The sequence below is a fragment of the Varanus komodoensis genome, unplaced genomic scaffold (assembly GCF_004798865.1).
Source record: "Varanus komodoensis strain SLA01 unplaced genomic scaffold, ASM479886v1 scaffold1, whole genome shotgun sequence".
Taxonomy (NCBI): domain Eukaryota; kingdom Metazoa; phylum Chordata; class Lepidosauria; order Squamata; family Varanidae; genus Varanus; species Varanus komodoensis.
The window spans coordinates 29575411-29603107 of NW_025335268.1; the positions used below are offsets into that span (position 1 = coordinate 29575411).

The 27697-nt window shown below is 41.3% G+C and overlaps 1 protein-coding gene across 1 annotated transcript in view; it reads right to left on the reverse strand.

Annotated features, from left to right (window-relative positions):
- The window catches only part of SMOC2 (SPARC related modular calcium binding 2), an 89778-nt gene extending 65960 nt beyond the window's left edge, over positions 1 to 23818 (reverse strand). The window contains exons 1-4 of the mRNA XM_044448224.1: positions 23810 to 23818; positions 21561 to 21732; positions 4470 to 4576; positions 1435 to 1534 (exon numbers count right to left, since the gene is read on the reverse strand). Of these exons, the coding sequence (XP_044304159.1) occupies positions 1435 to 1534; positions 4470 to 4576; positions 21561 to 21732; positions 23810 to 23818 (388 nt within the window). The remainder of the gene's footprint in view (positions 1 to 1434; positions 1535 to 4469; positions 4577 to 21560; positions 21733 to 23809) is intronic.
- Between the last annotated feature and the right edge of the window lie 3879 nt (positions 23819 to 27697).

Consider the following 27697-nt stretch of genomic DNA (forward strand, 5'->3'; position numbering starts at 1 on the left):
ACAACTTTAAATAAGTCAATAAATTGAAATAAAGATGATCAGTCATTAAGGAAAGTCTGGAGCTGAGTTGAGTACCTACTCAAAATCTTGCCCTGAATGGAATATTTGCTATCAAATGGGGTGGGGCGTGCCCAAGAAAAGCTTTGGCATAAGGGTGTAACACCATCTACTTCAATAGAGATACGTATGTCCCTCACTCTAGGAAGATTTCACCAGTTAATATCCATCACTACCACAGCTGACTTGATATGACAGAATGGGCAGTGGTTAAGTAATCCGGTAGTTGGCTGTAGACACTTATCCAAACCTTAGTGCACCTATTCAATAACAAATTGACCTTGCTATTGACATTCCGGTAATAGAGAACATATTGAGTCCGGATACACATGCACTGGTGGATGACATGCTTCAGAGGAAAGCATTTTAACTGAGTTCCAAATTACTTGATTCGGATGTCATGTAGCTGCCATTGAATATGCAGTGATTATTAGACAGGCCCCGCTTGACTGGCACAAGCAACTAAATAATTGACAAACATTGCTGTGTGTTCACTCAGTGCCTTGGAAGCATCACACATCTGGGATTTGTCAGCCCTATGACTAAGAAGCACATCTGCCAGGCAGCTTTTTGGGATCATGCATTAAAACTTCAGCACTAAACTGGGAGCATTTGTTTCTCCACTCTCTCTGTTGCAGGAAGCAGACACATGGACACCTGCCATGCAGTTGGACAGTATCTCCTGTTGTGTATAGTGTCTCTCTTCCTCATAACTGTTTTCAATTCATCACAATGCCAGTATATTCAAAAACAGTAATGCTGAGGAAGTCTGATATTTACAAAATAGTTCACAAGAAAATGAAGGGATCCAACTTGATAAGTATCACTTTTAATTGAAAATCTGAAAGCAGGGACTATGTAGCCCTCACCCCAAATGGGGTTCTCTCTTTTAAACACATGATGCTGCTATCAGACATGAATGCAATGAATTTGTGCAAGAGTAACTAAGCACAGAATTTTAACCATATGACCTTATCCAGTAATTTCAGTTTTGCATTGGTAATCTACAGAATTTCTTTTTTATCAAGTCAACAGAAAATTAATTTATTCTTTGAAGCCCTGCTGGCTACTACTTTGGAACTTGAGGGACATCCAAATCCAAAGTTCATACTTCCACTCAGACACTGGGAAACTAAAACATACAGAATCCAAAGAAGAAGAAAGCTCAACTAATCCACTGTGAGACTTTAACAGCCAACATTAGGAGAGAATTAGCAGATATTTCAGCCTTCTTAAAAATTAAATCTATGAGTTTAGCTAATTTCATTTCTGGCACCACAGGAAGGTTCTTCCATTACATGCAAAACAACGTGTTTGTTGCCAAATTCCAGCAAAAGGGGAGGGGAGAGCTGAATAGAACCATAATATATGCTTTACCTGGGCAACGTGGGGTTTTATGGGCTACAGCAGTCCCACTGATCGGACGGCCATTGGGCGTGACACACCAGCAGTAGCCTGTATAACTGTGACACTGAACCTGTTGGGGGGAAATCAAGCATGTGAAACTGAGAGAGCATATTCTACTATCTCAAATGTTCCTGAAATATAAGGCATTGGCTAATCAATTAGCATCTGCTGTAACAGAATGATCCTGTACCTTTTATGTGTTTTTTGTATATCCAAGAATTAATTTCCAGAGCTCTGCCACTATTTAGTATCACAGCAAAATCAACGGCCCTTGTTTTCTTCATTGTGCCCATCCTGTGGGTTGCAATCTGGAACTGAGATAGAACCTGATCCTCCTCCTCAAACTCATGGGAGTCCCCAAGCGCATGGTAGCCCATCTGGAGTGCAACCCTTTTCCTTCCTCCATAAAGATGAATGGCTACAAGTGACTCACTTAATGAAAAATGCAATACTGCATGTTGGAACAGGACTGCCATTGGTGATGGGTGTGTTTTACTCAGCTCAGTTCAGAGCTCAGGTCCAATCAAGTTAGAGTCATGATCCAAACTAGTTATGACATGGCACTCTTCACAGGGCCTGACCAGAGGAGGAGGGTAAAACTGCTCCACTTGCCAGTGGGGGCAGCAATCCCTTTTTCCAAAAAATGCCCATGGGAAATACTGCTCCATCATGAAGCAGTATCACTCTCACTGCAGAGCAAACTAGGAAGGACTGCTGCCAGGCAGCCAATGGCACTGCGCTGCAGCATGAGGTGGCAGCAAAATGAGTCACACAAGTAAACACCTGGAAATTCTCTGCCATCACATCAACAATGCCCCACTCGCTTGGTGGGAATGTGAGATCGTGACTTCCCTGTGGCAGCTCCCTCCCTGTGGAACAGCCCCTTCTTCATTCAGATAAACTTTTCTCTTCCATGTGACTTTCTTGTATTTGAAGTGCCGTGCTTGCTGGTGACTGTAACATCAGAATGGTGGTCTATCCACCCTGGTTCTTGGTCTAAGCTGTTAAGGAGCCATCCATGGTGCTGAACCATGTCCCCACTCTAGATTCAGCAGCAGGGATACCTCCTGCAAATTCAAACTGAAATCTGGAGTTGATACACTGCCCTGCTGATAGGAGAGTCACCAGCCACTGCTGTTTTGTGAGTTAGGTGTGCTCCCTTAATTTTGCTGTTGTGATCACATACATTTTCAAAAAAAGTTTTAAAGTTTTAATTGTAAGTTGTCTCAGAGGTACTGTTTGAACCAAAATGCAATTTGTAATTTGATAAATAATAAAGCAGTCCACCCCATAAACATTATTAGATTTTGAATCCTGCTGTAATAATCACAAAAACTCCACTTCTGCTTTTGCAGAGGAACACATAACCTCACTAAAGTGTTATTGGGAATATTAATCCAACAAAATTGCTTCATAATTGGAAACTATTAAAGGATCATTCTTCTTGGCATGAAACAGTTTTCCAGCTCTCAAATCAATTAAAAACTGTCAATCATCTAAGGCAGCAGTCCTAAGAAACACAAGGTAGTAAGCCCATTAAGTCCGATGTATTTAGATTCAGTAAGTATGAGTAAGGTTTAATTGATTCATACTTCAGGAATTCCATCTTGTTTAAGATGACTGATTTTCTGCTGGGGGAGGGTCTTTTAGTGGATTCCAATGTTCAAAATGGAATGCAATTAGTATATATACAGACATATATTTAAGGAAATTTGTACAAATAAGCACACAGACTGATCTAGAGCAATTCATGCAAAACTGACCAATTTGCACCATCGTAATTTGTACAGCCTGCAACTTGTACAAATTTTGACTTGCACAAATCAGCCAATTCTGCACAAAATATGCTAAAACTACATGGGTTTGGGGTGCTCATTTGCACAAATGTCATTAGTGGTTAAACATATATATGCAAATCACAGTCTGTTATTGAAACAGAAGTTCACAAGGTGACTCAATTTGCACCACAGTGTCTTGGCATTGGTGCAGGGCCAGCAATGGAGCTTGCTGATTCATGAAAATACAATGGATTTTCATGACCCATCAGATTCTTCATGCATGTTCATTTGTATCTTAGTAAGTTACATTTCCAGTGGCATACAGGAGTTAAACCCATGCACCCTCCTACATGAAATGTAGAACTTTAAATGTGAATTGGGTCTTATGTTTATAAATGCTTAAATGAATATACCTCAATCATGTGATTTATGAAAAAGGATGCATCCTTCATTTCTATCAACCTGACCAGCAGTTTTTTTCCCAAGTTTTACACAATCTGCAGACTGTTTCTTACTTTCCAGAATTTTATGCAAATTCAGTGGTAGAAAAATGGAAAAAATTAATGTGCATTCTCCTTATAGACTAAAACATGAAAATACATGTTTGGAGGGAATTTGCATATTTTCAGAACTGAAAGTTGGAATATGGAAAAGAGTCTGTCAAGGAGTGCATAATGGAAAGAAAAGCATACCATGGAACAATCCATGAAACACAGAAAAAAATTAACAAAATCTATACTTCCCTAGTCATTCTTGGAATTAAGGAGAAAGCAATCAAGAATGCTTTTTACATAAATGCCATAGAAGACTGAAAGATTCTTCTTAATAGGAATTCATTGTTGAGAAAAATATACTACGATATAAACAAAATATTCGAGTTAAATACTACATGCATAGCCCAATGTCATCTCTTGTAACCTGGGAGTTTAAAACACTTGTAAGAAAAGAGATGTTCATCTTCATACCATTGCAAACAATACTCACACCCAAGTTCTGAAACCCACATCTCATAGAGCTCCCAACACTTAACTAGGAATTCATGTTCAACTTTTCCAAGTTTATAAAGTCATCTGTGTTACTTTTAGCTGTTTTAAAATAGGGAGACTGATATGTAATCAACCTGTCATTTCTCTGAGTCAGAAATAACTGAACTCAGTAACCAAATACAATAGAAAGACACTGAACTGTCGGACATGACAAATAAAGAGTTAAGAGCTTTCGGTCAACCTGGCTGTAAGTGCCATCATCATTGCATTCTGGAATAAACACTTGCTGGAATTCCTTGCGTGCTTGTTCCTGAGTGTACTTCCTCTCTGCCACACATCTTGAAACATCTAAAGAAAGGGAAAAAAACCCCTGAGTATATGTAAACCTTTACAAATGAGAATACCATGGAATATGACCATATTACAAGCATGCTTTGCCATCTGCACTGGCTTCCAGTCCATTTCTAAGTCCAATTTCAAGTGCTGGCATCAATCTGTAAAACCCTAAATTGATTGGGGCTAGCTCACCTGAAGGCTTCCTTCTTCCCAGATATGCTTCACCAGGCCTTAAGTCCATTTTCCGAGCTCTTCTCCGGGTGCCTCTGCCACACGAGGCCAGGCCTTTGGCTCCAACAGGAAAGGCCTCTCTGTTGGTGGCACTCCAGTTGTGGAATGCCATCCCCGAGAGGCCTGACGGACACCTCCACTGTGTCTTTTTATTCCCCCAGGCTGTCGGTGCTTTCATAATTCTTTGAACTGATGTTATCTCCTCCTGTTGGTGTCATTCTGGCTTTATGCAGTTGTATGTTTATTCTGCTTTAGACCTGGTGTATCTTCCCTACTTTCCTAAATAGATATATTTATGCATTTGATTTTACCCCACCTTTCAACCAACCAAAATGTTATTCAGGTGCAATCATAAATAAAACCACACTATCCTACTGTAAACCACTCAGAGACCCTTGGGTAGTATATAAATATTGTAAATGAACAAATACAGCAGAGCAACATAAAGAATCAGTCTGACGGTCTGTGCACATCTCCAGTTGGATCTTCTGTTTCCTGCTGGAATTTGAGAATGAACTTTAGCAAATATCCCCAATAAGAGCTTCTTTGGCCAGACGTATTCCTGATCCAGAGGGCTGCACAGTAAGCTCTGCAAAATGTTAGGGATATGAATGCCTCTTTTTTTACAATGACCCAGTTATTCTCTGACTGCAACAGAAGGATGAAAAGAAAAATAACTAGCAGCAGAGGTCAGAAGGAAATGATTGATTAAGTCAGAGTCGGTTGGAGCAAGTCATTCAGTAGAAGAACAGAGATAGTTATTGACGGTCAGGTAGGCAACTGAGTTTACATGGTGATCCACAGGGGAATTAGGGACCTGACTTAGGTGTCAGAATGAGGGACTGGGTGGAGATTAGGGAGGGAGAGAAGCTATAGAAAGCAGAGGTATGTGGTAAAGTTTTTAGAACCAATCAGTATTATATTTACCAGATGATTGCTTGTTTTGAATGTTGACCCATGACATACATAGCAAACGTTTCTTCTTTAAAATGCATATAGTCTAGACTGATTCAATCTGAGGTTGGCATATCTCACCCCATGTACTGGCTTTGACATACACATTTAGGGATATATAGAAGAAAGCTCTGGTGCTCTCTACAAGTCAATAGGTGGTAGAAGCTGATAATTTTGGAGAGTCCTGGAGAAAGTGAGGATCCAGTGTCCATCAGGGACTAAAGCCTTAACCCCCAGATTTGTCACACTGGCTCAGATCACAAATCAGAGAGGACCTCTCCAAGCCCTCCCCATTTGCCCAGTTAGACCTATCCATAGAAAGTGGGCCAGATCTTGCTTGTTTTAGGCTGTGGGAGTCCTTGTCAGGTTCAGAAGCAGAGGAGGAGCAAGCAGGAGCTGAACCCTTTGAAGCTCCTTTAAAGTTGCCTAGTGAAGTTTCTCACATTGGCCATGAGAGTCAGTTTTGGAAGAGATGAAAGGGCTTTCAGGAAGGGAGGTGGAGAAGAAGGAGGACTTTGACCCCCTAAGGAGAGACAGCTGGTCATCTGGAGGGACTCTGTCACTCTTGCCAACTTCCTCTCTGACAGCAAGAACCCACCCCAAGGGTGAAGCCAGCAGCCTTACTGAAAGGGAAGGTCCAAAGAGAAGTTTGGATTCAACTTTTTACATGAGCAGAGGCTTCTCCTCCCAGCTTTAGTAAAAGGCTATTTTGAGTTAAACAGCTCAGTCAACTGTGGGTTGAAATGCAACAACAACAGCAACAAAAACATTTCAAAGGCTTGACTTGCGTTAAGAAACCCAAGGGAAGGAGGGAAGGACACTAACTCACGGCACTGCTAGCTTCAGCAATGCTGGAGCAGATGGTGTTCTGGAAACTACAAGGTCCTCCTATTTTTCACAGATCACTGGATTATTAGCCTTCAGGTGTCAGAGGCACCAGAAAATGCCATTTCCTGCATCTGCTAGGGTTGCTGACATTCTGGGCAGCAAGGAAAAGTGACATGAAGCCAGGCAGCGAGCGCCACCATTGCTGCAGCAGCCATCAGGCAAAGCCGGGTAAGGGACAGGGTCACCCCATGAGTTTTCTACAGTTTAGTGCCCATGGCTACCAAGGGCATGGATGACCTTTCAAGATCCATGCCCAGCCAAGTCCTCCTCAGGTGTCAACATGTAAGCCAGTCACACACCTCTACCAGAGTGCGATTAGCATCAGACTGAAGGGGAACTGTTCATCTACTGTTCATCTGTAGGGCTCTCAGCCCAGGGACATGAGCAGGTTGATCAGGCGTCTCTGTGGAGAGATCCCAGTGTTTACAGATCTGCATGCACATACTCGCAGGCCCACTCCTGACTGACTGACTTTGGTGTCATTGTCTATGAAGGAGGGACCAGTCATGCATCAGTCTCTAGGAGGTAGGCTAGCTAGATGCATTCTCATAAGCCCTTTCATGCTAAGAAGTCATGGGTACTGAACAACCAGATAGAGCTCTTGTGTTGCACATAACACGTGGCTCCACCATATGATGTTTTCTTTTGCTTAAATCTGCAGTTAGTTCTCTTTGTCATGCTTGACTCATGTGATCTGGTACACGTCTATCAAAGATGGTGTTTCGTGCACATATATGGAAGTTAAAGACTTTCCAGTCAAGTGCGGATGAAATTTGAAATGCGTTTAAGGAAAAACATGTGATTTTAAAGATGGACATTTAAGACTGCTGCTGTCTAAAAAGCCCAGCTTCAGAAGTACATCTTGGTTTCTGGAGGAATTATATCCCTCACATCTGAGGCATCTGATGAAGTGAGATCCAGTCCATAAAAACATATGCCACAAGAAATCCATTAGTCTTTCGGGTGCCACAAGACTCCTCCTTGTTTTTGCTATAAAGGCCAATTTCTTAAAGTCACACTAAAGGATTTTGCTGTAGTCAAGCTATGCTGTGGTAGTTAACTGCTAATGTGTGTGCTTTTTTAAATGGCAATACATCAGTTTAACCCAGCTTTCATACCATGTGCCTTATCCTAAGCTTCATAAGTTTGCTTATACATTACTTACTGACATGTGGTTTTAATGTAGTGAGTGTTTTAACTGAAAATAAATCTCTCCTTTGGTGGACTTCTGTCTTCATTTTTTAGTGCAGCATGTGGTTTAAATGTCAAAAGGAAAAGTGATCTACATTCCAGTACAAGAGGGCTGTCGTCATCAACATGCTTGCTTGGGAGCAAGTTCCTGGGACCAGCTCACCGTGCACAGGGCTGTATCCAAGATCTCTGTTACAATTCTGAGAGCATCATAAGGCAGCTCTTACATAGGGCATGCATCACTGAAGGATGCCAGAGAAATGGAATTCTATAGAATTCTTCTGACTAAAGCATTCCTCTTTGCTGCAAGCCCAATATTCAAAGAGTCAACCAAAAGCCAAATGTAATGGAACATGACACCCCCAGTATAAGATGTAGTGTTTCTGGAATTGTTCAAGCACAGGAAGCTCTTAATGTCATGGAACTGAAATGCCTCTATCTCAGGCTAAGATCACCAGAAAGTTGCTCTTTTGCCTACTTATGGCAATGGTTTGCATATTCAAATGTTCATTAGTGGTTTTATTCATTGGTGATATTTCAACCAAATGGATGAACAGTGTACAAAGGTAGTATACAAAGACATGAATATGATTAGCCATGTCAATATAATAAAAATGAAAGTAATGTTTACTGAGGAATGGTAATTCAGCAGTCCCAAGAGGTAGTAATTCATCTACTGCTCCAGATCTTCCAGTGCTGTTAGGACTGATAGTCCGGCAGTCAGGAGAAGCTGTTGAAAGCTTTTGACTTTCAAACCGAAATGGGGCTGTGGGTGTTGAAGGGGGCAGCAGGAAGTACTCAGCTGCTGATATGAAATAATACTCAGCAGCCTCCTCTAAACAGCTACTGAGAGATGCAGCAGCAGCAGCACCATGCAGAAGATTCATGACTGTTGGCTGATCAGTGATGTCAGACCTGGCGCCAGCATGTGGGATCCGTGGGCAAATGCTGGGACCCCAGCAGGCTCCACCGGCTTTGTGGATGTGAACTAGCTGGAGGTCAGTGGGAACTGGGCAGACAGCCCAGTCTGGCAATGGCGCAAAGTGAAGGTCTGAGCCCATGTGGCATGCCTTAGCTGGCTGATATGGCCTCTTCAGGCAGACCAATAAAGATGTAACCAGCCCACTGAAGTCAGCGTGTCTGGTTTATTTCTTCATTTGTCACATGGACCCAATTAGACACTGTGCTGCACAAGCTTTGTAATGGAGCATCTTAAACACTGGGAAAGGGGCATTTTCGATTCCAGGAGAATACACAAGAGCTCACACTAAATGGGAATCTGCAAACATTTGCTGTAGGTTCAGCCTAACTGAACCCTCCCAGACCACTACCCAATTCCATGTCTCCCACAACTGGACGGCATTTCTAACTGAAGGTGGATTTGATCACCAACCAGGGATCTTTCCTAAGCTTCAGAAGGTTTGGACAAGTGAGGATGGCACTGTAGACTTGGGTTTTGTCAGCAAGCATTTCAACTACCCCAACTGGTTTTCTGAAGTACTTGCATTCTGGTATATTTTGCTGGGTGAGAAGCACAGAGAATTGGGCAAACAACTGACTGGTGAGACACACAAATGCAGAAGTAGCTGGAGAAGAGAATCATGGCATTTAGAGGTAATGCTAAACCATAGATGTATGCTGCACAGAAGAGGCTCATGTGCTTCCCAGTCCCCTGCTCTAGTGTGGTGGTGATGAGGACTTTGGAACCCCTTGCTTCTGTTGTCAGTTAACCATGGATTGTTGTTACGTGTGAGCCTAGGCAAACTGTGCTTGGCATTTACTATGGGTTGGAGGCCAGTTTCGGGCAGTGGTTTCTGATCCTGACTTATTTCCCAAAATCATAGTAAAGACTAACCACGGTTCCAGGCTGACACATAGCCACCATGGTTAGCTGCCAACAGAAGCAAGAGCTTCTAATCTTGAAATCACACCAGAGGATAAAAAGGGAAGAGGGATGCATGAGCTTATGCACATAATGTTAAACCACAGTTTAACATTACATCAAAACCCAGCCAATTAGTAAGAAGTAATCAATTTATTCTAGGATTTGGTTGGCCTGGGACATTAAAATACCTCAGGTTAGCTGATTTCAAACCATACTCCTTTAAGTGTCACCTGCATGCCCTGCAGATGCTAACACAGGACTTGGGTGAATCTGAATCTTGTTCCTAACCCACCAGTTTCTGTGAAGCCTGGTCTCCATTTTAATTGCCTAATTAAGCTGAATTCTGTGCATGTTTTTTTCAGAAAAAAAATGTCCATTGTGCTCAATGGGAATTACTCCCTGGTAAGTATGCACAGGATTGCTGCCCCATTTAATGTGCAAATGCATTTTTTAAAGCAATCTGATCTACAGAACTGACACTTGCATCAGAGATGGTAGCATTTTCCCCTCTGCCCCCAGAAAGAAATCTCCACATAAGCCAGCTCCCACTGAAATGGAAGAGAGCAAACCTGCTGTGTTTTGTATAGGCTGCAGTGTATCCATGTACCAAATGTTCAGCCAATTCTTGTAATAGATGGAAGCTCCTACTCAGACGATCAAAATAGCATTTAGCAGTCAGAAAATACAACTTAGGTGCTTACACTGAAATGGCTAAAAGAAAATCTATCCTAAGAGCAAACCACAGATGAAACTTAAACCTTAAATCCAAAAAATGTGAACAGATGCCTCTAATGTGGGTCACATAATCAAGTCACACAACATGGATACTTCTGGGTTCCTCCAGGCTTACCATTGTATGACTTTTTCCCCTTTCTGGCTCTTTACATCCTGCTGAAGAATGCCGCTCAATTAATCTCACCAACTTTGTGTAAATGTATCTGCACTAACTTTAAATGCTACTACACTAGTCAGTGAAACCAAGGAAGTTAAACCTCTTTAATCCTGAAGGCATCATGTGAAAGAAGCTTTAGGGGGCATTTCAGTGGTGCATGGGGCCAAAAGCAAAAAGGGACAGGACCAGAGCAACCTCCCCCACAGCAAGTTACAGAAAGTTCCAACATCTTTTAGCTTAAAGCTGTTACTGCCAGCAAATCACTGAATGACAGGCAGTTGAGGAAAAGAGGCATAAGTGCCTGAGGAACCCTGAACAGAAGAATCCAGGACCCAGGACAGGCTGTGTAACAGAGTTCCCGCCCCCCATGCATGGGTACCATATAAGTGTTTTTGGGGGAAATGTTCTTTAGAAGGCCAGATCCTGAAGATGAAACTCAAATACTTTGGCCACCTAATGAGAAGCAAGTACTCACTGGACATGACCCTGAATGTTGTCCATGGGGTCATGATGGGTCGGGCATGACTTTGCAATGAAACAAAAACAGCCATCTATCTACAGGGATGCTATATTTGACCTCAGAGCACCACTGTTGCCAGCCTATTAGAAATACAGGAGTATTCCGAATTCTCCTGAAAAAATAGTATATGCACACATATTTACATATAAATACATAAATATCAGCAACAGGCTGCTGATGATTTCTGGGTTGTTTTAAAATCTACCTTCTGCATCTGCAAAGAGACATTACCTGCACTGGAACATTGGCATTTAAGCTGAGCTTACTTCTATGCATTTCTCATTTGCAATCACTCAGCAGTTTAGATATTTACTAAAGTGTTGTGATAAAATAAAGAATGCTCTACTGGAATCCTCCTTGGTTTTCACCTTTTTGGCACCAGCACAAATTCTAGTGAGTGATGAGACAGGCATTTTAAAATGTTTTAAAATCACAACGCCTCTTGTCTAATCCTCTTTTGAGAAGCCTGCTTTTTGATAAAGGCACCATTTCCTCAAAGACTACTTGAAATAACAGAACTGTAAACAAGTAGCACCTTGTTTCAACAATACTGAACACACTGGATCAAACAGTGCATTATTTGAAAGGCTTACCCAAAAGAGCCATGCTGAGATCCTCTCATGCAGACAACTGCTTTCCCCTTCACCAAACAGAAAACATAAATGCCTAAGGCACATGTATGTGCTATCCAGGAGCCACCATTCCTTTGCTTTTCTCTCCCAATTTTGTTTCAGTTTTTTAATTGCTATTTTCAGAGTGCCTTGCTAACAAGCCCTCCGTTTACCATTTCTGTTGCTGTTGATACAGATTCAAGAGATTCCTAAGCAGCGCAGTGCTTTTGCTTCTCTTCTCCCATCTTCTCTTGTTTTCTCTAGCTCCAGCCCTCTGCATTGCAGTCATGGTCTCAAAGTTACTTTTCCTTCAGTTTGCTTTCCCTTGCAAAGTGCTGCTGACTTTGCTGGACCAAGGCTGACCCCTTAGCTCCCCCTACCATTCACTGCTTTGCCTCCTGCCCCTCCAGCCCCCAAAGAGCACCAGCCACCTCTGCTAACCATGGCTGGGCATCTTCTGTATTGTAAATGGCTGTCCCGTCTTCTGGAACACCATAAAACTCACGAGGCTTTATGTATTTGCCCTATCTTATTTGCTATCTTATTTCTGAAATGAGCCTTGTTTTTTAGGGTTTGATTATGTGCTTTGCTTTTTAAGGGCAGTTGAAATTGGCTTTGTGGGAGTGTTTACTCTGGAAAGCCGAGGATAAATCTATTAAATAAATATAAATGTAAAAAGTTAGTTTCTCTAGAATGTTGAAGCTAAACGTAACACACATTACACATCCATGTCCATAATACTGAAGTGGATATGGAAGAAATGGATGGCAATGATTACTGACAAAGGGTGCTCTGAGATCTCCATATATTGCAGCATTTTGTCAAACATGGCCATGAAAATTGTTACGTATTATGTAGCTGGCATATTTGAGGATTTACTGGCCTTGCAGGAGGCTCAAGCTGAGAGTTTAATTCTTGCCCAGAATCTGAATATAAACTTATCATGTACCATTCAGTGTTCCCTCTCTCTGAAACACCAGCACAAATAAAAATAAATAAATATTACCTGCAGAAGTCAGAAAGGTACTTTTTTAGGTAGTGGTGGGGGAGATAAACAAATCCATTTTTATAAGGCCACTTCTTCCAATATGCCTATTGGGTCTGTTCAGTAGAGGAAACAAGTCATCGGCAAAAGAACATTGTTCTTTTGACAGTGCACCAGAAAAAAAGAAATCTGTTTTTCCTCCACTAAACACATCTGTTACAGATATTGCTTTCACTGAGACAAGACATTGTAAGCTGGCAGTGATTACAGACTTGGGATTTGAAGATGCTGAGGTGTGAGATGAAGGGATGCCACTCAAACATTAAAACCCTCAACTTCAATTACCAGTTAGCCGTTGTGGGAAAGGACAGGGGAACAAGCTCCTTTCTTTTTGTACAGAATACTAGAAAAATGATCCAGTTCTCCTCTTAATTCTACTTAGTGGCACAACAAAACCTAGAACACGTACATGATGTCTATTCCTTCATAACAATGAGATATGTACCTTGCAGTTTTCACACTTTTGACTTTCAAGGAAGTCTTCACGTTGCCTGCTGAGGGACTACAGGGTTTTTACCGAACAATTTAGGGCATGATCTGTGGCAGATGGTAGGTCACATATAGCAAAGGCCTGACCTTGTGTTTAGTCGCTAAGTCATGTCTGATCTTTCACAACTCCATGGACAACATTCCTCCAGGTTCTCCTGTCCTCCACCATCCCTTGGAATCCACCCAAACCCATACCGACCACCCTAGAGACCCCATCTAGCTACCTCAAGCTATGCCATCCCCTTCTCGTTTTGCATGCCATCAATCCCAGCATTAGGGTTTTCTCCAGTGAGTCCTTCCTTCTCAAAGGCCAGACCTATTGGGACTTATTGATGCAGCCCCTAACACAGGGGTGTTGAACTACTCACAGCCCATGGGCTGATCTCCACTTCCAAGCAACTTTCATGGTCCCTGCTCCAGGGATGGGGGGGGGGGGCAAAGACAATAGAGCCTCAAGCCCTAGAGATCTTAACTTGAACTTAAATGAATGAACTTAACTTGAACTTAAATAAATGACCGGTCTGATTTATGACTTTCTAACACAACACAGCCAGGGTATCCCTGTGTGACTCCTGCTTTTACAATAAGCCATCTTTACAGAGGTGTTGTTGTGCAAAATAATTTAAGATACTCTTAAGATGCTGATCTACAGTCTCTTTTAAAGTATTTGCCTGCTTCTTGGAAATTAATGAATAGACCATGCCATTCTGACAACTAAAATACTTGATATGGCAACTTTTAAAGGATAAATGTTCACATCCTATAATGCAATACAGAGAGGACTTTGCAAAGCTTTCAGTACTTGAACAGGTGGCATTTAGGCCCCAACTTCAAATGCAAACTTATTTGAATGGCTGGTCCACTTTTGCGGAAGTATAATTGCTAGAAAATTGTATTTTCATATATATGCATTTCATATATGCTAGGTATATATATAAAGTCATGTATGCATAGATTAAAAAGCTTGGAAAGATAATATAAGATAGAAGGAAAGATGAAAGGTTCACAATGCAGCTGATCAGAGATGAATCTTGGTGCTTGAACTAGCTTTTCCTCTCCTCCATCTCCTTCCTCTTTTCTTCATATGTCTTGCCTTTTAGATTGTAAGCCTAGGGATTCTCCTCTACTGAACTCCATATGCCCTTCTGGTTTTCCCAAGCTTTCCCAAGGGAGGGAATAATTTTATATAGCCATATGTTCACTAATGCAACACATACCTAACTGTTCCTCCCCATTCCCCAACGACCATTCCATGCTTGGCCATTGCTTCTACTTTTCTGTTGCTAGAACCATGACAAAACTATTTCCCAATTCAAAAAATGTTCTGAGCCTGTGCAGGTTTGCATTCTAAACACCTTTTGAACTATTGGTTTCAGTGCTTTCAGTGACCACTGTTAGCTGGATTGGAGTATTTGCAATGGATTCAGGGCAGAGGAAGCTGTCAGAAAATGTTCAGGCATGAATTTGCAGATGAAGACATGCTACAAGGCATGCTTAGACAGAAATAAGTTCCACGACTCCTACATGCTGGCTGGGGATTGTCGGATTGTTTCTGTTTTAACTTGTATAGGATTGCACCTTTCATCTCTTTTGGCTTCAGTTTACCTTGATCTATCATTATATTGCATTGATTTAAGTTCTGACTAAACCACCCTTCATAAAAGTTATTCTAAGACAGTTTACAGTACAATACAAAGCATAAAATAACAGAATCATGTAAGCAATAAAACATGAAAACATCACAATATTCACAAACACAACTGGCACTTAAAAAGCTATGAAATCATAAGCATGCTTGAAGTAATAGAAACACTAAACTATTGCTTCCATTGATAACACAATGGGTGACAGGTAGGGATATGTTTCTAATCTGACGGGGAGAGTTGAAAATCCAGTGGCATTTCCTGGTTCAGATTCTTGGATTCTGCTTCATCAGCCCTGGGCTGCCACCTACTCATGGTGGCGCAAGGTGGGCCAGCTTGCAGACTTTTACCTCCTAAGATATTCTATGATTTGTGCAGTTGCTTTACTGTTAATGAAATCTGTGAAATGATCACCTGAAAACTATGGAGCTGTAGTGTAATTTGTGCAGAGTTGCCTGGGCCATGTGATTTTCAGGTGCTTATTAATGTTCATTTAATTTGCAAGATTTTTTAAAATGTAAAAATCATGGTCCATCTTAGAGGCTGTGAAGGAAAACCTTCACTCTGTTGAGGAGACAATCTATCAGAACCCATATACTGCTGCTGATCAAGCAAAAGAGAGAAAACCTCAAGTCACGCTTGCAGGAACAGCCTGGCTTGTATATTATACAAATGAAGCACAAATATTTATAGGATATAACACTGAGTGGAAAAAACAGAACTGAAAAAAGTGGAACTGGCCTAAAGGAGGGGTCTTCATCTGAAGTTTTAAACATGCCTTTAGCTTGTTTTCATTTCTAGATGCCCCGCTTTGAAACTACTTATTTTCCCTATTTTTAAGAGACAATTCTATAACTTCCAATAACTGTTCATCTGTTTCCCCTGCTCTCTCTATTGAGGCCTAACTTTCCATTTTAAATTTTAGCAGGACCTTTAGTATTGATTGCAATAATAGAGCTTCAAGCTGATATTAAATACATTTTATTCCATAAATAAATGGACCTCTATGAAATGGACCTCAGTGAAAAAATGAACCTCTGTGGAAAAAAAAAATCTGCTCAGCCCACTTCCGATCATTAGATCAGAACCAGGCAAGAAACACATCCAACTCAAACAAGCTAAATTTCTCTGTTTGGGTACATCCCTAGTGACAGGCCTACTTATTTGGAGAGGATATTCCGTAAGCTGGGAACAGCGGATGGAAATTCTCTCTCCCTGGATAATATCCCCCTCCTTATCTTTGTTAGCAGAGGCACCTGGAGGAGGTTCTCAGTGGAAGGACTTAAAGAGTCTGGTAAGGTCCTCGTTTATCCCCTGTAGCCAACCTGGCACTAGCGATAATAGGTGTGCATGTTTATATAAACTCTCCATGCCTCTCCAGAATGCTTAGCAACCTTTCATTCTGTGTCACACAGCAGCAGCAACCTGACCTGTGAGTACAAAGGAGGCAAGGCAAAACATTGTGCCTGCTTCTTTTTGCCCTTCCCTTCCTATGTCCTTTCCCCACTGCCAGCAGATGTAAATCTTTGCCTCTATTCTCAGGCTGCTTTCACAAAACCAGGCCTAAAACTTTTGGGATCTCAGATATCTACTTTAGGTTCTGAAGGCATTGACTGTTAGGCATGAGATGGGCAACCCAAAATGAGAAGAGACAGCAAAGTTTCAAACAATGCAATAATGAATTCAAGCAATTCTGCAGGAAATGGCTAATAAGAAAAAGTTTTAAAATTGGATTGAATACATACAAACAACTGAAAAATAGAGAGGGGGGCACGGGGGAGGGAGGTAATGAAGTAACCATGCATAAATACATCCAGCTAACCTTACACAACTAGAATCTGTCCTGACTTTACCCAAGCGCCTTATCCAAGCAATTTCATTCTGTCATATGTACAGCTCTCTCTCAACCAGTCCTTTAGTTCTTGCAGCATTAACTTTCTGGAATTCCTTCCTTCCTCCATTTGTCTCTGCTACCGCTGCTTCTCCTCCTCCTCCTCCTCCTCCCCCCTCAGATTCTTCCTTAGAATTTTTATTTTTGATTTAGGTATTTCCTTCCCCAGATTGAACCAATCAGTACAACAGTTTTCTGTTCACTTTTATCCCTTTCTGTGGAACCTCCTGCAAAGCATTTTTGCCCGTTCTATAGCAGACAGCCAGGTCCTTATAACCTGACCAAGCTCTTGACTTAAACCTTCTACAACCCTTTGGCTTCCTGAAAAGCCTCCTGACTCCAATAATCCCTCAGTTTTTCAGCTTTTTGAAACTGAACAGCACATGGAAAAGAGTTAATCCCATGAGATCTAAGGGGGAAACTAAATACAGAAACAGAGAACAATTTGGTTGTCTTCACACCATAGTATAACATTAATAACAGTCCCTATCAGATCTCATACCAGCAATGTATTGAAACTCTGCTGTAGGAGACCTTGCTGCAGAGAAAAGTTAGCTATGGGAGAGTCATGGTGGTTCTAATTTTATTATTATTATTATTATTATTATTACTATTACTATTATTATTATTATTATTATTATTATTATTGGAAGAGATGCCCTACAGTAAAGGGAAGGATCCCCTCTCCATTCTGCAGTGGCAACTATTTGCTGCCCATCATTCCAAATGGCTTTCACTGGTCCTAATGCCACATTAGATGTTTGCCCAGTCTGAAAAAATACAGAGACCAGTATAGACTTTCAGACACCTGGAACATTGCTTTTTTCCCTTGCAATAGGAGTGCTCTTCTAAAGAGTTCTGGTTTCTGAGCAACAACTGTGCAGTTATTGTATGGGGGAAATAATCCAAAAGGTCCCTTAATCTGCACAGCATTTTACAACCCCTGGAGTTCTTAAGCAGATAAAACTGGGCTAGAAAATGCATTTTTGAGAGATCTCTGATACCATGATATCTGTCCTTCTAACAGCGTGAGGAAGTGAAAGCATTTTATAATATGGAAAATGAGGAGGATTATTAGTAATTTTTGAGCATGAAGAGTCACTGTGCTATAGTTTTACTCAGAATCACTGGGGAATGTCTAAGGATACTTCTGGTGAGTCCCATCTTATGTTTTCATAATAGTATTATTTCAAAAATTAGTTACTGAAAGCTGTGGAACAGGCCTCTGGAGTGAAAGGTAGACAGAAAGAGATGCTCTGCAAATAACTTTGTTTTTCATCACAACCCAGTCCTTAAGTAACTTTTCCGTTATACTATTCTGAAATTCTAATCAGATCCACACCCTCCACTTTTTAAAAAATGGAATCATTAACAACAACAAAAGGAAAGTAATTATTCTTCCTGGAAACATAAGTAACTATTAGGGAATAAATATTCTGAAGAAAACAAAAGACTCAAAAGGCTGGCCAAGACTTCCTTGGTTATTAGAACACACCCATTGTATTGTGGCAGGAGTCATGAAACTTAAACATGCTTTGATAGACATGTATTTAAATATTAAAAACAGAAAGGGAAATGGTTACTCTGAATTCTTGGCTATTGCATCAATATTCATGTTCTGTAGAAGCCACATTTTTATGTTTTTGGCCTTATTGCATATATTACATGAATACTTTTTAATAGATTCTACATTCTGTGTTGATTCAGAATTTGGCAAGAAACGATAACATTTCCATGAGCATATAAAGGGAAGAGTTAGGATCTCAGGAAACCTACAGCAAAACCACGTGTATAGGTGGCCACTTATATATATGAACAAATGAAAGAGGAAAAAAGGGAATAAAGAAGACAAATGCAGCACATGGTTGCATGCATTTCTCCCAGTGTATATGCTTTAAATTGTACACTCCCTTATAGTATATGGTGCTTTGTATGCAATTGTCCCTAGTATGCACATTTTGCATGCACTTTTCCTGGTACATTATTTATGCATTTTTCATTGACAAACCAGATTACAACAATCAGAAATGTGAAAGCTGCAAATGGCAATCAAATTCCTGCATAAGTCCAGGAAATGCATATTAGGTAAATTTGCATAAATATGTGAACCGAATGGAATTCTCACCCATTCCTAAATTTGATTTACGGTGGGGGCTTTCTCAGGTAGGATTAGTAAGCTTTAAACATGTTGATTTGTCCATGTGCTTTATTTATTGGAAGGTTTTCTGACCCATCCACTACAAACATCTCAGGACAGTATACAAAATTTGATTTTAAATTTATTGTATCCCAAAAGAAGCATATTTAGGACTTCAGTTCTCCTCTCTTAACGCCTTCCAGGTAGTCAAATACTCCATGAAGACCTGCCTGTTGAAATCAGCAATGCACAACTGCATGTGTGGCAATTCCACATTACAGTTGCATCTCCAGCACATAAACGTTAAACAATGTTCATGAATCTACAGATGAACTTTCATTACTCTTAAAATGTCCCAGTTTCATTAAGAGATCTCTGAGAGCAAAAGGGAACTGGAAAATTCAGCATGGATGTAGTACATCCGGTAGGAGAGTGACACAGAAGTTCTGGATTCTGTTGGTGGAGGGAGCAGAAGTCCATGGCATTTCTCAACAGAATGAGAAGGACCCTCATACACAGCACAACTTGCTCACCTCATATCTAAGCAAATGAAATAATGCAGTTCACCATGGAAAAAGGGCACACATGCCCACCGTAAGTCCATTTACTGAAGAATCCACATTTACCAAAATACACTGTAAGCAGGGACAGCCCAATGGACAGGGGAATTTTAATAAAACTGCTAATTATTGTGAAATAAAGAGAAGATGTGGAAAAGGTCAGAAAAGGGCATTACTCTTTGGACAACCTCAGAATTATCGGACTTGGATTATGACATTCAAGACAAAATCTGTGTTTGACTAAATTTCCTGTATTTTGGATGTCTATATAATTTGTGGCCTGCTGGAAGGGAGAACAATCCTAAAAGTACTTTGCGGTCCTCTACAGAATTTGGAATGTCTTAAAAGGTCTACTCTGTGTTGTCAAAAGGAATAACAGGAACTTGGATCTCAAAACTCCATGATGTCTTCCTTGTTAACTGCCACAAGTACATAGAGAGATCCAGCCAATTAAACAATACAACAGAGCACTACATATCAGACTAAGAGAACAAGCAGCATGTTTCATTTATGATAGAATAGGGGTGAGACAGAGTGTCTCTTTAGAGGCTTTTTGGGAGCTAATAGAAATAAGGAATGTTTGTCTTCAAGAGGATGTCTCTGTGTGGTCTCTTTTTTGGATACAGTGTGAGTGAAGGTAAACCTTTGTGATCACCAGTATTTATGTATAAAGAAGGAAAGCATTGTGCTGAGAATCAAACCCTGCATTTAAGCTGGGAAATGTATCAACATTTCCCCTAAGCAGGGAATACAAAAAAACTGAGTAGTTTAGCACCAATTAGCTGAAATGACTTTCAGATTAGTCAGATACAAAGAATTTGACAGGGAAGATGTTAGCTAATTAACCAAGAAATGTGGAAAGAGATGCCAAAAGAGAACTTATAGATTCAATAGTCTACTACAAACACTTTCACCAACAGACACATGGTTGAAAAGAAAAACCAGCTAAGATACAGCAGTACTTCAGATTTAAGTAGCATCTACTCAAGCCCTTTTCCATGAAATGCCTCTCCTTTGTTCATTCCCTTAGTATGAAATAGCCTTGCTTGTAAATCATTGCAGTCCAGTGTTGTATTTTAAATCTTCTCAGGATTTTCCAGACCAGTATATATATACACACAATATCTAACATATTTGCAGGACCAATCTGTCCAACGTGGATAAGAACTATTGAAACTTTTGGAGGGCCCTGAGCCTTTAATTAAAACTTCCTATTTGTAATTCCAACCTGTTTTTTATTGCTTCCTCTTAATCATAGATGAGAGATTAGTGTTGAATTAATTGTCCCCATGTTCTTTTCAGTTCTATTGGCACAAGGTAGAGGAAGAGAATTTAGTTTCTGATGTCCTTATTTTATTTTCTTTGCAAACAGAATTCATTTAACATTAAGACAGATCTTTCTCAATAGGATCCTTACTTGTGAGTAAACATTTCTAGAAAGAATTTGGCAAGAGGAAAGGCCTGAATGATCTCATATGAAATCTTGGTTTTAATTCTATTCACTCTGGTTGATAACAGTACAACCGTGTCTCAGCAGTGCTAAAGGGCTGTGGTTCAACATTAAGCTGCTGGGTGAAATCAGTGAGCCACTATTAACCATGGCAGCAGATCGCAAAATGTACCATGACTCACCAGAATTATGTCCCCAAAACAAGTTTTGCATCTCATGGTTAAGCCATTAAGCACATGACATATTTATATAGAGGTTGTCTGTCTAGGTATATACTGGCATATGCAGACCATTTTTTCGCAGGTTCTTATGTGATTCATGATTGTAATTTGTGAAAAAACTCTTCTTACCACTTGGCAGGTCTATACAGATGGCCAAAGTATTGTGATATGGTCAGTTGGACTGCGAGATCATAGCTGCAGCTTGGTAAAATATCTAAATTCCCAGATTGGTTTTGTCACATTACACTGGGGATTTTTATCTTAATGTTCATCAGTTGCTTAAAGGAATGGAACAGTTCTTTCACTCTCATTTCTAAATTAAATGAATTAATATTTTAAGTATGGTTGAAGTATCCACAATGAAGAATGTATTGGAGAATTTTTTTACCTTTGCAGTTGCCTTTGTGGGCTATTTCTAGCTGAGGATCTTTGCATTTTGCCCGAAGGAATTCACACCGAGACAGGAAAGTCCGGCCATCTGAAGCACACAATGACTTCTGAGAGGATCCTGTGCATTCCAAGCTGCATTCTTTGTCCTTGTCCTGCTCCACTCTTAAAAACTTGAATAAAACAAAGCAGTGTGAGAGACTGAAGGGGGAAGGAGCATTAAAAACTGTTGTCAAGTCATCTACAGCCAACTGCAAAAAGGGAAGCAGCTAACTGAGTGGCATTCCCAGGTTCCATTCCCAACTTCTCCTGGCATACATCTCTAACAGTTGCCATTTTTAATCTGGATACGTGAATTTCAAAGTGCTACTGATCAACTGAATTGTTGAATTTAAAAAATGGATGCATATGAAATGTTACCTATGAATTAATATATACTTGTGGACACCCAGAAGGTCTGGATTTGGCCTCTGAGTCTTAACATTTTGCACCTCTGAGCTAATGGTGCAATTAGGCAAGCTATGCCTGGCTGTAATGAGAAGAACATGCCTTGAATAAAGAGGGACTTCTAGCTGCATGAATATCATTTTAAGCATACTCAGACGATACCCATGAACTGCAGGACACTGCAATTCTAGGCATACTCATCAAGAAATGCCACTGAGCTTAGCAATGCTTGCTTTTGAGTAAAAAATGTTTAGAATTGTGCCAAAAGCCTTCTCTGCGTGTCATGCTAGGCTAATTCTACCTATTCCAGTGAATGAGGCAGAAAAGGGAAACACAACTGCATAGTTAGAGAACTATCTTGATGCACTAGCAACCCTTCTGAACACCATTATTTACACAACACATCATGCTGTTCAAGGCTCATTCCTAAGGTTAATAGAGGACTAGATAGGGATGGTGTGCAAATTTGAAGCAAGAATGCATGATTATGAAACCACCTGTGTTTGAAAAATTGCAAAGAGAACTTAAAAGTGCAAACAGTCCACCTTTTGCCTCAGGTCTAGGCCCATTTCATAACTTAGGTGCAGTCCTTCAAATCATGCAATACAATGGAGAAGGCATCTCCATCAGTGTGTACAGGTGTAATTTGAGGACCGCTCAGGAGAAATAAGCAGGCAGCGGGAGAGGTGGGGTCAGGACAGAATCTGAGTAAAAGCTGAACTCTTACATGGACACGAAGATACAAGTGATCATCATCATTATCATAACTATTACTGTCATCATTATCATTAACTTATATTGATAACTTGACTCTATCCCCTTGCAAGGAACCCAAGGTAGTGCACATAATCTTCCAACTCTCCAATCTGTCCTCTCAAAAGCCCCATAAGGTAGGTTGGGCTGAGAGTCTGTGACTGGTCCAAAGTCACCCAATGAGCTGCATGGCCGAGCAAAGAATAGAACCCATATGACCCAAGTCCCATTCCACTGGCTTGCATAAGGGTTGATTTGGCTGGTATAAGGCCGATATGAAGGGCTACTTGTCTGAAAGCTTTTGGAGGAATGCAAACAGCCTGATCATCAGAAGAGATGCATGTGCGGTGAAAGCATCTCCATGGGCTTCTATACGGGGTGATCTGGCTTGCGTATGAGATGATATCAAGGGCTGCTCATGGGAAAGCTGCCCAGGGTGGAGCACAAGTCCAGTCCTCAGACCCATGGGGCATGAGTGTTCCCTCAACAGACGGGCCTTTTTGCTCCAGCCCTACAATGTTAGGTTAGGTAAACATTTTCATGAACACTCACAAAAGCCCTCCAGCTTTTGCAAGTGTTATCCCAGGAAGAACAAACTGTTTCTTTCATTGCACTGAAGCATGACAGCATTCTGTCAATATGGCAAGGCAACATTTTCCCCTTTGGTGCACATCACTTTCTTCTTCACAGCTCCTTAACGGGCCAAAAGCCAATACTGATTTTCTTGGGGAAATGCCTAAGGCTTGGATTCTAAGCAAATGTTCATTATACAAGGTAATCTTTATAGGCAAGAGCCTAGATGAAATTTCAAGGTCCTAATACATATAAACAGCACTGGAAGCCATGAGACTTGAGCTTAAGCCAAACCATAGAACAGTTTTTCATTTCACAGTCCCTGTACAATAGGCTAAAATTCTCCAGGCTAAGCAGCACTGGAGAATGCACAGTGATTCTCAAAGGCACTTGCTCATTTGCCAACAGCACATATAAGATTTCAGCCTACATGGCACAGGATCAAGGCACCTGAAGGACAGCCTATCTCCACATTACCGTCTGCATTTAAGCCCCCATTCCTTCCCCAGGTGCCTCCACCATCAGAGGCAAGATTCATGTATTTGGCTGACTGAGAAGAGGCCCCTCCATGTGGCTCCATTTATGTAAGCTGAAAAACTGCTCTTTCAGTTCTATGTACTCTGCAAAGTGTGGGAAGGGGTTCAGCTACGTTCAGGAGCAGGGCATCATTCTAAGAATATGAGGCTAGTGGCCAAAGTTTAGTGTTACCTCAGTGGCCAGCAGTTCTTCTCCCTTCTCTGTGTGCAGAAAAAGTCTCATTGCAGCTGTTCATAGTGGGCAGAGAAGTTTTTAGAACTTTTTAAAGGAACCTGCAGACATCACATATAACACTATGGCACAACAACTCCCATCCTAAAAGTGTCTCAGAATTTTATCCCACATGGCCCATCCTGCAACTTTCAGGGGCTTTTCCTCAACTCACACCAACTGCTACAATCAGCTGGGGAAAATGCTTTCACACAGCCTGAATTTGTGGGATTCTCTTCCAAGGAAAGCTGCCCTGGCACTTATTCTATCTTGTCAGCAATAGGCAAAAAAGAGGGGCATTGTTAATACTGTGATGATTTGACCACTTCCAGTTGCATCCTGGATTTTGATTTAATTGCTATTGTTTTACTGTTTGGTTTGGTTTGGTTTAGAGCTTTCCTGTTGTGAGCCATCTTGAAAATATGTCTTGATTCAGGCACATTTATAAAATCTATAAAAATCCATACGAAATTGAACATGACCAGCAAACCTCTGGAGATAGTTGATTCTACATTGTTGAGGGGCTTCCCACCCAGTCCTATGTGGGAGTAGGCATGGCTAACTGCCTAAAGGACTGGGCTGTGAGTGAGGCAGCAGCATGTTTCGGGAAAGATACCAAGACGTCTGTGCTTGTGCCACTTCCCTTTGCAGGAGCAGAGCACAGGTGAAGGGGAACTTGGAAGCTGTTTGCAGTGAATGGGCGCTCCCTACGCGAGGTGCAGGGAACTTCTTCCAGCCCGAGGGCCAGGTTGCTATCCAAGAAATCTCAAGAGAGCCACGCGACACTAATGACCGTGGGCAGAGGCCAAAGAAGGTTGGTTGTCCCATGTTCTCACAAACTTTTCACATTACTTGTGTGTGCCTGTGTGTGCACATACACTCACACACTAGATGCACACCATCCATTCACACTTGCTTATGCACACAGTTCCCAGCTCCACCTTCTCAAAGATCAGTGGAAGAGGGCCCTGCCCAGCACCAGTAAAAGCTAAGAAAGGGTTTTTCTCCACAATGGATTGGAGGAAAGGCTTGCCCTTGCTCAGCTGCGGATTGGAGATAAGGCTTTTTCGCTGCCCAGCACTTAGAGAGGTAGCGTATACCAAGGAGCTATGGGAAGTACCATGGGCTAAGTATATTGCATGTGAGTTCCACACCGGGGAGAGTTCAGTCAGAAGGTTTGGGGGGGTCAGAGAGGCTTGCAACATGCCTCTTACCTTCTGCAAATCTCATTTGCTGAGCATTGGAAATTACTTGCAAAGGAAGCATGCACTGCATTTGTGAATTAATTAAGTCAATGTGGAATGAATCCAGCTACATGGTAAAGGAGACCTTAGGGTGTGATCCAATGGCCTCCACACTTGATGCAAGTAAGCCTCTGAACATGGAAGGTTTATGTGCATCCAATGCAAGGTATGAAGCATGGTGGGACTCTCCACCATCCCATGCCTTGCATCCTGCATTTCATCTAGACAGAAGGAAAGAGCTCTCCCAGAGATCTTGGTGAGCTGCCAATGCATTTGATGGACATCTGACCCGAGCTGATATAGGGCACCTTCCTACGTTGGTAACAAGTGAATAACTTAACCGTTTCTCAGGCAGAGCCATACTGGCTCACAGAACCTGCACGAAAATCTTTCTTTGGACTTCAGGTGGCAACCAATGTTCACAGTTGCCCTGTTTCCTCTCCAGCACCAATCTAAAACCACCCCATTGTGCCAGGGCTTGTCTGTTGCCTCGCATTTTGCTAACATTATTCTGGTTATGTGGTCCTCCCGGTCTGCATATGATCTTAAAATGACACACTATGTCATGGCCAAATTGGACTTTCCATCTGGCTACTAGAAAAGAATTGTTTGGCAACCAGGTTCAACCATTTTTTACCATCTTATTGTTAGTTACCAATAAAACACATGCAGTCCTTCAAGCCATCAAAGTTTTTCAAAGGAAAGAATGAAACAACCGTAAAGGGATTAGAAACCTTAGCAGGTTTATTTAGACTGAAACCCTCTTTGTCATTAATTTTAGAGTTGGCTCCATCCCCTATTTCCTCTCAAAGCCAACACTTCCTGGTAAAGATCCTGTTCTAGACATGTACTAATGATTTGGTTGCAAAATATTTTGGTGCTTATATGAAAACATCTCACTCCAGACATAGCCTGCCTGGATCCTAGTGTGACTCAACAATTTTACAAAAACAAATAAGCTCCACTCCAAGTTCTCCATGTTAAGCATTTAGTATGGAACTGATGCTAAGATTTACAAAACTGGCACAAGTGAAAGTTACTGCATTGGGACAATGCCAAGATATCTGGGGTAGCTCCTGGACAGATACCTGGACAGCTACTGCATGGACCCTACACTTTCATTTCCTGACTATAAAAATAGCAGACTATGCTAAACATTTCTACATATAATTGCATATAATTATTTCATATGCTAACAGCTTATTTGAAAACTGGTTTTGTTTTTTATTGGCAAGGAAACTGACCCTACAATCTAGATGCATAACAGAGAGAATGGCCAAAAGGAAAAAGAAATCTTTATAGCTTGGTTTTCAGCAAAATGGTCCCAAATTTCCACCAACTCCACCCACTGAGATGGAGATGTGGCAAGGATGCTCAAGTACTGACTTCCTCAAGGCTAGACTACAGGAATGCTCTCCCCCAAGGGGCTGCCTTTTGGAGCTTCAGCTGACACTGAGCGCAGTGGCCTGGTCCCCACAAGGTTGACTCACCAGGAGCACATTATCCCAGTGTGCCAAAATCTACACTGGCACAATTCAAAGGCAGGGTTTTATTAAAAGATTCCTAGCATGACTTTCCGACCTCCGGAAGACATTTGATCACCATGTGGATAAAGCAAAATGCAAGCAACACAATGGCACACCAAGCACCAAGAGTACTACCTGTTCCAGCAGCCACAAATGCAGTGATCGTATTGCAAGGGGCAAAGGGTTCGGCTGCGTGAGACATAGTGCAATTTGCCCGGAGACTGCCTCGTCTTTCCTTTTAAAAACTGCTAGACAAACCCTTCAGACCTTTGCCCCCAAATCCAGGTATCAAGAGGATCAGCAAGACATTCCGAGTGTCTCCCTGCTCTTCGAATTACTTTCCCTTGGAAATGAAACAAACACCAAGCCTCAGCTCTTCATTTGGGAAACCATGGAAGCTTTGTCGGTCTGGGCTTGTTTTTGAGGGGCTGAGACAGGATATTCTGTGTGGGTTTGTATAGCCCAATCTTAACCACAGTTACTCACTTACTAATGCTATTGAGTTCAAAGGGATTTACTTCCAATTAAGTGTGCTTAGGGTTGCAGCTGTCGTGATATTTTAACTTGCTGGCATTTTACTCAATGTAATGATATTTTTAAGCTTTTAAATAGTTGTGTGCCCTGTAACATCAGGGTACTACAAGTACCTTTGGCACAATCTGATGCGTGTTTAGATAAAAAAGAGCATCCCTCAGCCAGCTGTGGCATCCTTACTGTAAGTAAACAGCACCATCATCCTAAACATATAGACTCAGAAGTAGGTTCTGTGATGTTCAAGAGGGCTTCCTCTCGGCTGAATGTTTGTAGAATTGCAACCTCAATTATGGTTCACCACTATGTTACATTTT